The sequence below is a fragment of the Haemorhous mexicanus genome, chromosome 6 (assembly GCF_027477595.1).
Source record: "Haemorhous mexicanus isolate bHaeMex1 chromosome 6, bHaeMex1.pri, whole genome shotgun sequence".
NCBI lineage: Eukaryota > Metazoa > Chordata > Aves > Passeriformes > Fringillidae > Haemorhous > Haemorhous mexicanus.
In genome coordinates, this window is record NC_082346.1 from 20,243,632 (window position 1) to 20,253,797 (window position 10,166).

Sequence of the window (10,166 nt, forward strand, 5' to 3'; positions counted from 1 at the left end):
CCTACAGTGTCTTTAGAGATCAACCCTGATGGGAGGGGGCCTGCGTACAGACCCAGAGAAAAGGGTTCCCAGCCAAAGGCAGGAAGCACATCAGAGGCAAAAGCACATCCATGAGCTCAATGGGAATATGCAGTCCTCTCTCCATGGAAGAACACCACCTTGGGCCTTTTCCCTTCAAGCACTAATAATTGACAAGTCCTGCCCTCACCTCAACTACACAATCCATTCTTCACTCTAGGAAAAAAAAAGATCCTGCAGAAATTAAAAGCACTATCCCAAGAAAGGGGATTATTTTGTCATCTGAGGACACTTACATGGAAGAGTAGAGCTGATGGGCAGTCTTGTGATGATTCTGATTAAAATGCTGCCTCAGGATATTACTGTCCCCCTCCAACATGAAACAGTCAATTAGGCTGTGATATATTCATGTAATAAATACTTTTTCTTATAAAATTTGTCAATCCAAGACTGGCAATACTTTTGCCTTGAAGTCACCTTACTAAGAAGAAACATGACAGATAAATCCAGTCTTAAACTAGTTAAATACTGGCATCTGAGGAAGCAGAAAAGTAGGGAATAGACAGTTCTATTTTTCAATCCCATCACAATGCTTAAAAAAAAAAAACAACAAAAAAAAAAAAAAAACCAAAAAAAAACACCACCACACACAAAATAAAACAAGGACAGGACAGGAGGCCTTCATTTCCATGAAGAGCCATCTTACCCTTTCATTATTAATTTTATATACACAGGCATATATAAACACACACAAGTACACTCACCTTTCACCTACAGCAGGTGAAATTTTCATAAAACTTCTACAGGTACAAGAACATATTAAACTGAACAGCACAAAAATCTGATGGCCTCCAACACAATGGTGTCAGATGACCATCCTGATGACTCTCAGACCACTCTCTTACACCACATTAAAAAAAGTCATTATTGAAACAAGAACTGTCTTTGTGGAGCATCCACCCCTAGCTAGAACACCACCTCAGCTCTCACTTGTAAGCACAGCCAGGATCATGGATGGTCCAGCTATGCTTTTCCACAGCCATGTCCTGCCTGCAAGGGCCCAGAGGAACAGCTCTTGAACACAAGAGACAGGGATGGCTCCCCAAAGCTTAGAAAGTTACAGAATTCCACCATCTTCCAGTTTGTCAGCAGGAGCAATCTCTAAACATGCCACAAAGATCCTCAAAGATCTCTTTCTGAATACCTAGATGCCAAGAGTCCCAAGCAGAGAGCACCATCCCAGCACCCTAACTCCTGTTCAGTGAAGCAGAACAAAATCTCTGCCCCACAAAAATTACATAAATAACAACATCTCTGCCCCCTTCTCAAGTAATAGGCAGCAATCTTTATACCTAGCACTAGAACATCTTTAATCGCTTTATGGGAAAATATTTGCATTTTTGGATGCATTTACAGGACTTCCTCATATACTCTATTTAGCAGAGACATCTGTTACTCAATATATATATATTTCATCTAAATCCCACCCTCTGAATCCCTTCCATCAGTTGTCACTAATGAAGCTTTGTGTGCAAAACCAAGCGCATTCTGCCCCCATTAGGAAGCCAATTACAGCAGGAAAAACAAGCAATTAACAAGGTGCAAAATAAACATCTTGCCACCTGCCTTTTAATAGCAACCCCACTTCAAACAAGTCACAGTCTCAGCACAGCTTACAGAATTGGCAACTGATATTATATATGTATTTATGCAGCAGCTGTTCTTCATTGCAACAAATATTACAGGCTTACTAGATAAGGTCAGCATATTTAAAAAAACATATAGCAAGTATTAAAACCTGCTTTGAGGCCCTGAATGATGCTTTTAATGAAATCAGCAGCATCAGGCTTGTGTGGTATTACAGCAGAGCTGCAGTCACATCCCCAGCTTAGAGAGATTTCTCCTCATTTCTCCTTGCTTAGCAGCTTCAGTATTTGTTTCGCTAAATCCAGGGGCCTGAGCAGCTCTTAAACTGTGTGTGGGGCAGCCAACCACACAAAGCTCTACACAGCAGACAAGTCTTTCCTGCTTCCATCATCCCTCTCTCTCCTTGGCCTTCTCCACCTCCCCACCATCACATCCACTACACCAAATTGCACTGTGGAGCTGGGGGAAGAAAGTCACTTGCTAAAAAATACTTTAAAAAAAGAAATCAAGGGGAAAACAAATCTGTATTCCATCTCACTCTTTGCTCCTTAAGCCTCCATGCTTTAGAGGGGAAAGGAGGACTTCCAAAGATACCCTAGCTAGCTCCAGAGGGAGCCACTTTCCTTCACCTTTTGTGGAACAGGATGAATGACACACTTCTGAGTAGTTAACCAGGACTAGAGAAAGCCCAGGAGTATGTCTGCAGGATTTAGCAGTCTTCGAGTGGAAAATGTGCCTGAAAAACTAACAGCCAAGCTTCATCCTGCATGTTTGTTTTCGTATCTTTCCCTCTTGCTCTGACCCTCTACAGCTATGTAAATTATTTATATACATTAAACTTTCCATGTCACATTTCAGTTCCTGACTAATGTCCTATTTAACCACTCATTTCACAATTCATGTGAGTTCCTTCCTCTTAGGATTCTTCCCTCTCTGGCCTCATTGGGATCCGAGGAGTAAAACACTAAGTATGGTACTTTTGCCATTGTGCACAGGATTCTGAGTGTTCATTGGAGATGGAGAGAAAATTGTTAACATTCTTTCTCTAAATGACCACAGGGAGCAACAGGGAAGAGAGCTTTTAACTCCAAGCAGGGCCAACAGGGCTACCCACAGCTTTATAGAAGTCTGCATCATGATCAATAGCACTAAAACAATCCTTCACGGAAAAGTTGTTGTAAAAAGTCCTATATTTAAATAACAATTCACTACCCTTGAATACCACTGGCAAGTCAGATCTTAAAAGACCCACATCTTCAGTTCTGGCCATAATCTACATGTACACAAAATAAGCAAAGTCAGAAGAAGGGGAACAACGACAGGAGGTGAAAAATGGTGAAAGATGAAAATTTTCCAGACTCGTGAGAGTGCACACCTAAACCAGACCTACTGCAGCCAACAAAGTAAAAAATGCCTTTTAGCTACCAGTTTCTCATGCTACCAGTGCAAGTGCAGAGATCTCACAAGTCTTTCCTTCAGCCCTAATTACAGAGACAAGGTCAGAAAAAACACATTCTGCCAGCATGGGCTGCAGGAGGTCATACGGCCACTCTAGCTACAGAAGTATTTTAGGAGTACTTTAGTCAGCCAGGTCATTTAACTGACTTCATTTCTGTTTGTTTTTTAAACAAGCAGCAATATTTTCCCTTGCATTTTGTGGATGGGAGAACAGGAAGCAGGGTCTACTCCTTAATCACCAGCCTAGGATTTCAGTACACATCACTAACAATGCCATGGAGCAGCAATGCCTAGCTGCACGTTACAGATGCACCCAAAAATGCCAAGAAGGAGCCTCATCCCAACCGTGACAGTGGGTCAGAACACTGTCAGCTTTCAGAAGTTGTTCAGATCACAGGAAGAAGGCGGGTGTATTATCTGCACTGCCTCACAACAAATCCACGTGACAGAAGCTGCTCAAGCCGCTCCAGCTGCACATCAAGAAAGCAGCCCACAGTTCTCAAGCTTTCTTCAACTCGATTAATTCTAGGGCAGTCTCTTCTGCTTAATGCTGATGAGGGCTCCAGTGGGTTTTCTGACCAGCAGGCTGCCTGAAGGCCCAAAGAATCAGCAGTTTGAGGACTGCTGTTTATTGGAGGTGGCAAGACACCAGAAATGTGGCAAGAACTTATTACTGTGAGAAAGAGTTGCACAGTTCTAAGAGCTGGGACTTCAATTCTTGCAATTCTTCTTCAAAGGATGCTTAAAGAGACCCAGTTCTTGAATTCTTTCCACCCTCTTCAAAAAAATGGCTGAAGAGATCAAATTTCACTAAAGACTAACAGCTGAGTGCCATCAGTACCCAGCTCACCTGAACAAGAGCGAAGGCTGGCAATGCCACAAATGGCTCAAGCTGCAGTCCTCCTAATCAGCGTGAGCTAACAGCCCATAAAACACTGACTAATTCCCAAACAGTCACATGCGTGCACATTCCCCCACAGCTCTTCTAAACAGACTTCTGCAGTTTGGCAAATGGTCAGATTAAGCAGAGGATATATGAAGTTAAGCAGAGAATGTTTTTGGTATGTAGCAGCCTCTCCAGGTCATAGTTCATAAAAATCTTTACAATTTCTAGGATCAAAGCAGCTACAGCCACGAAAGACCATTAGGTCCATCACTCAGCCAAGGCAGGTTACCCAAAAAAGACACGACCAAGTTAAAGTAATGGTGTGTGAACAAGCCGAGTACATTTTGCTTTAAAAAAAAGACGCTCAGCAAAGTCAGATATGTAAACTAGGTCCAAAAGTTAGAGTTCAGTTTTGTTTTTTAGAAACAAGCGAGCCCGTTTCTACAAGGCAGCTAAAAATGCTAACCCATATGTAATGATGTGGCTTAGCTATGAAGCCCAGCTCCAGCCCCTCTTTCTCACTCTCAATTGCAAATTTCCATCTCCAAACACAAATGCCTTTTACCACACAGTTCAGTAAGAAAATTACTTTGGAGCCCTGGTACTGAAAAAGCATCAAAGCACAATCTTCAAATTCTCAACTCCCCACCCCCTCCAGCTCCCAAAAAAAGAAAGAAATCTAAGGATAAAAAGGAAAGACGGGGTTTTGCTCCCACTGGCTACAATAACAATAATGATCATAATCTAGAGATCGCAGGAGGTTCATCTACCCTCTATGCCAAGTCAATTCGCTCCATTCACAACTGTGCATAATTATTCCTGGGACCGCAAAAATTACTGTCTTTTCACTAGCAATAGAATTGTAAAAATGCTTTCAACCTCAAGCCCTTATTTATTAAAACAAAACTATTTGCTCTTTTACGGTTCATGTTAGGTCTGGCATTTCTGTGCAGAGGGTCAATAATCCAGTCGTTCAAAAAATAGTCACGAAAGACGTATTAAGATAAGCTGTGCATTAAGACACAATTATTTATATGACTGACATTAATGGCTCTGCGCTGTGCACCGTATCAACTCACAGATACTTTAGCAGGAAAATAGCAACACTTGGGGAGAATTTCTGCTCTCCCAAGGACAATTAGCATAACGCTAACGCTGAAACGAGAGAGCAATAAGGACTGACAGAGGAATGCTTCATCCCAGAGTCTCCAGAACAGCGGTGTCCGTCCCCAAAGTTTGTACCCATCACAGCGCGCTTCCCTTCCGCTAAGCCCGTGCCTAATGCTTCCCCAATCCTTAGATTAATGAAATACGAGTCAAGCAGTTTCAAGATGCATTATCCTCGGCCACCAGCGCTCCCCGGCGCGGGTGCCCAGCGGGACCGGCCGTGCTGCCCGCAGCCAGCCGCTGACTGTCCCCCGAGCCGGGGGAGCGGCCCCGGCCGCCGCCGAAAGGCTCCCCTCGGTGCGGGCACTGCCGCGACAGCAGGCGGTACCCGGGGGCAGCGCACACCTCCGGGAGCTCAGCCGCGCACAGGTCACAGCAGGGCGGAGCAGCACCGCCAGCTAACGGGACGGCGCCGCGTCCCAGCTGGCCCCGGAGTTTGGAAACTCTCGGCAAACCCGCAGCCACCGCAGCGCCCGCAGTTTGGCCGGGGCTCGAGGGTGAGTGCCACCGGAGAGACCTCGCCTGTCCGGGCTGTACGGAGCCGCGGAACGGCCCCGCAGCGCCGGGAGCGGGCTGTGTGCCGGGCTGCGCCGCCGCCTCCCGCCCGAGGGAGCCGCCGAACCGCGGGCACACGGCACCGAGCGATGCCGCGCTGACAGGGTCGCGACACGGCGACAGCGGTGGGTCCCACCGCCCCCCGTTCCCCTGCCCCGGGGGAGAGAAGGACACACCGCGCCCGGCGCCCCTGCCCGCGGCGCGGCGGAGCGCGGGGCTGCCGCGGGACGCCCCGGTTCATCCCTCAGCCCTGCCCGCCGGGATGCCCACCCCTCACCCCTCCGCCGGACCGGGAGGGCGGCTGCCGCGCCGCAGCCACCAGTTGCGCTTGCCGCTGCGGTACCTCAGCCAGGACGGGATGAGAAGTCCGCCCGCTGCCGAAGCCCTCTCGCAATGCAACAAGTGCCCGCCCGGGCGCGGCGGGAGGAGGCGGCGCGGGGGCGGTCGCGGTGCCGCCGCTCAGCGCTCGGGGCGCCCCGGCTGCCACTCACCGCGCCGCGCGCCCAGCGCCGCCGTGAGCCCGCCCCCCCCTCGCGCACTCACACGCCCGCGCGCTCTCTTGGGCCGCCGGGGACGCCGTACCGCGGGCTGCTACCATCAAGTATACAGGGGGGGAGTAGGGCAGCTCAACTCGCCCGCCCGCCGTGTCGGGCCGGCCGGCGGAGGCGCGGTTTCCCCCGGCCGGGCGCGGTGGTGGCGGCCGGCGGCCATCGGCAGCGGAGGAGCCGCGCGGTGGGAGCCGCTCGCGGGGCCGCGTTGGTGCCGGGCGGGAGCGGGGGCCGAGGGCGGGAGCGGCATCGGGGCCGGCCGCTCGCCTCCAAGGAGCCCTTGGCACCGGGCTCCCGCACCCCACAGTCGCCGCCAGACCGGTGCCTGCCGGCGCGGGGCAGCGCAGCCCTGAGCGCGCTGTGGCGGAGTGCGGTGTCCGGTCGCTTCGCCGGGGTTTGACGCGGTGTTTTGTGTCGTTGCAGGCACAGCGCAGAAATGATCATCCCGGTCAGGTGCTTCACGTGCGGCAAAATCGTGGGGAACAAGTGGGAAGCCTACCTTGGCCTTCTACAGGCGGAGTACACGGAAGGGTGGGTTTTATTTCTGTTTTCTTCGACTCACGCCTTGGGTGAGACACAGAGTGCCCAGGATCCCAGAGCTGTTGGGCTTGGGAGGGAGCTCTGGAGATCATCTCGTCCAACTTCCCTGCCAAGACAGGGCCAGAGGCACAGGTGCAGGGTCGTGGCGTCATGAAAGAGACGTAGAGAAGCTAAAAACCACGGGTCCATTCTGAGATCGTTTAACCAAAGGTTAGAAATTGCAGTAGGCAACAAAGTAGTTATTTTCCCACTGAATCTTTGAGGGTAGCAGTGTGGAAGTTGCCAAGTCATGGCCCTTGTGCCCAAAACGTTCCCAAATACGTAACTCTGTGCACATTTGCTTGTTTTTTTCCCTTCCCCTTCCATATACCCAGCTTTGACACCAACGTGATCAGTTTTTTAAAGGGAGAGAAGGAAAAATGTTACAACTTTAAGAAGTGTTTAACGTTTTAATATTTTCCCTATCTTTATTATTCTTCTGCTTTTGTATAGGAGTTTTGTGTTGTCATTGACAATGCTCACTTGAAAACAGTTGTGGTCACTGGCCTGATTCTGTTCAAACTAATGCAATTATGGTAAGAAGTAGAGTTTACAGATATCAAACAGCTAAAATCTTACAGTGCAGTACTGGAATCACTGTTAATAGTAGCTTAAGAAATGGATGGGCAAAATGGGAAGACTTGTCTAAAGAATCAGTAGTTGAAAAGGACATGCACACCTTTCTGTTTTTCCCTTAAAAGTGCTCTTTTTCCACAAGTCCTTGGAAGCTGGAGGAAAAGGCAAATACAACTAAAGTTGTCTTAAAGCATGTAGTATGACTTTGGAAATTGTGATTAATGTTAGTATTTTGCATCTCTAATAATTGCATATGAGAGTTCAGAACTCTCCAGATAGCTCTTAAAATTTACCTGTCAACATACATCAGATGCTTTTGTTCTCAAGTGTTTAGGAAAATTGAGGCATCTTGTGATGTTATTTATAAACATTCTTTAAAATGCCCCACGGTGTTCTTAGAGTTGTCTAAAACAAGTTTTGCAGCTGCTGTCCTAGAAGGAGCAGCCCTGCTGCACTATCTACAGTTGCAAGGACTGAGTGACATCAGAGTCACTGCTGGAAGCTGGCTCCTGCAGTTTGAAGCCAAACGACCTTTAACCATGGTCCTGCTTAGGCAGAGGCTTCCTTTCAGTCCTTTGTATTTTAGAAAAGTATCCATTGGCCTATTCCTACAGGAGAATTACAAGTTCCAGGAAATTAAATTTGTTTTGAGCAAATGCTTTATTGCACTGCATTATATCAGTATCATCATAAAAACCTGAGATCAGTCATGTCTCATGAGTGTCACATTCTGAAGGAGCATCAGGCTGATTCATGGTGCAGAGGTTGCAGCTAAAGATCGTGGTAGTACCGTGACCTTTAGGAGGTCAGATAGCCACCGCCATGGAAAACACCCGCAGTGGTTCAGGCTGGGATGACTCAACATCCTCTACCCAAATGTAAGACTCTGGAGCAGTCATTCCAAAGGAATTCAGTGGAAAGACTGTAAAACACTGATTTTCTGACCAGTCTGCACCTACTTACTTGTGTGTATGTGGGGGGGCAGGTTGTATAACCCAGTGCCTTCTCCCATGGGAGCTGGGAAGGATTTGTAGCTGTCCTCAGAATTAGCATCCCTGTGTGGGGGAGGTTGCGTTCAGAGTTATTTTAGTTTCTGTATATCTCACCTTTTTAGCAGATCTTAAATTTGTCTTGTGAAATAGACAAGAATCATCCTCAGTTTACAGAAACATGTTAAAACAGTGCCCTCTGAAAGCGGTGGCAGCTGGGGACCCTTCTCAGCAGCAGATCCTGTGCTCTGGCTGGCTGGAGAATGGGCAAATACACTCAACAGCACTAGGTGGAAAAGGGCATTAACAGCACATGCTGAATTTCTGTCTGTCTTTGAACTGCAAACAAATTTTCCTTTATGACTGAGCTCAAAGTAATCAGTGTGTTGCTTAGGAAACGCTTACAAGTGGTTCTGACTCACTTCATCTGTTATGTTTTTAATTGTTGTTCGTTAATAGAGATGCCCTGGATGCCCTTGGCTTGAAGAGATACTGCTGCCGCAGAATGCTCCTCGCCCATGTGGATCTGATTGAGAAGCTTTTGAATTATGCACCCCTGGAGAAATGAGATGGAAAAAGCACTGTGCTGCAAGCCATGTGGAACGTATCTCTAATTTAAACTTGAAACTGGACTTCAGGCAGTAAAGGATGAAAGCCAACCGTAGTGCAACCATCAAGAGATGTTTATCTTCTGGATAAAATACTGCCCCAAGCCACTAACCTCTTTCAAGGAAACAAAGGAATGATGAAGTCCACTTAAACAAGATTTAGAGATTAAAAGTTTGGATGCTTCTTAAATCTGTGTTTGGAGTTCTGAACTTCTAGATGCTTCTGCCAGTAAAACCAAATGTTTGTCCATGTAGAAAAACTATTATATTTCATTAAAATGTTGAAATAAAGGAGGTTTTTCCCTTGTAGCCTTCCTGCAGTTTCTGGATAAAGTGTATGCTTGGAATCTTGCTGGTTACCTTAAGGTTAGAGGTACTGCTGAGTACCCAGTTCAGTGTCCTACACTAGGCAGGCAGGGGTTAGAAACACAGGACTGAACTGTGGTTCCAGTGACATGGAAGTGGGTACGCCTGTGAGGCTTTGCTCACAAAGCTGCTGGAGCCCACAGAGAGCACTTCCCACCACAGTTAAAATCAACTTGTATTCTTTGCCCTGATCCTTACCAAACACTGGGGCTGCTGTATCACAAAAACACTGATTCAGATGGTGCAGTGCCTTCATTTAAGCAAAACATGTCTGAGTGTCTCCACGGAGAGCACTGGATGTGAGAATTGAGGCGTGCTGGTGTGAACAGGATCAAAGTGCTGCTGCTGCCAAGCACCTGCACCCCTCTGTGGCTGGTACAAACGCTTCCACCACTCATCATGTCAGCGACTTCACGTTGCGCTGCGCGTGTGCTGCGGTGCTGCCCAGCCCAACAGAGAGGGGCTGCAACGGAGAGAGGGCAGCTGGAGCTGCAGGGCTGGAAAAGGTCACCTGCATTCAGACAGGCACTGACCTTGCCTCGGGGTCTCACCTTTCTCTTGCACAATCAGCTGGTGAGTTGGATCGTGTTTTCACTCTGTTTTCTGCCATGGAGAAGATGCATTGTTGTGCATGGCACACCCTGTGCATGGCACAGGCAGACACGCTCATCTTACCTGAAAGTGAAGGAGGGCCATTCCTGCACCTGTGCGGGTTTGGGATTTTGTGCAAATGCAGCATTAGTTCATCATTACAGCAGTCCAGTAAAGA

The 10,166-nt window shown here is 47.8% G+C and overlaps 2 protein-coding genes across 6 annotated transcripts in view; one reads left to right on the plus strand and one right to left on the minus strand.

Moving 5' to 3' along the window:
- TSPAN4 (tetraspanin 4) overlaps positions 1-6,225 on the minus strand; it is a 419,532-nt gene extending 413,307 nt beyond the window's left edge. The window contains exon 1 of one of the 3 annotated variants that reach the window (XM_059849113.1): positions 6,075-6,225. The gene's annotated coding sequence lies outside the window, so the exon portion shown is untranslated. Of the gene's footprint in view, positions 1-6,001 lie in introns of all 3 variants that reach the window. The other 2 variants (XM_059849115.1, XM_059849114.1) reach the window with 2 other exon arrangements.
- Positions 5,652-9,340, plus strand: POLR2L (RNA polymerase II, I and III subunit L). Of its 3 annotated transcripts, none has more exons than XM_059849120.1 (3): positions 5,652-5,673; positions 6,703-6,810; positions 8,883-9,340. In XM_059849120.1, the coding sequence occupies exons 2-3, from the start codon at positions 6,716-6,718 to the stop codon at positions 8,989-8,991; spliced, it is 204 nt and encodes a 67-aa protein (XP_059705103.1). In that variant the 5' UTR covers positions 5,652-5,673; positions 6,703-6,715; the 3' UTR covers positions 8,992-9,340. The 3 variants fall into 3 exon arrangements, with proteins under 3 accessions (XP_059705103.1, XP_059705101.1, XP_059705102.1); XM_059849118.1 differs by lacking the exon at positions 5,652-5,673 and adding an exon at positions 6,341-6,463; XM_059849119.1 differs by lacking the exon at positions 5,652-5,673 and adding an exon at positions 6,386-6,486.
- Positions 9,341-10,166: the final 826 nt, after the last annotated feature.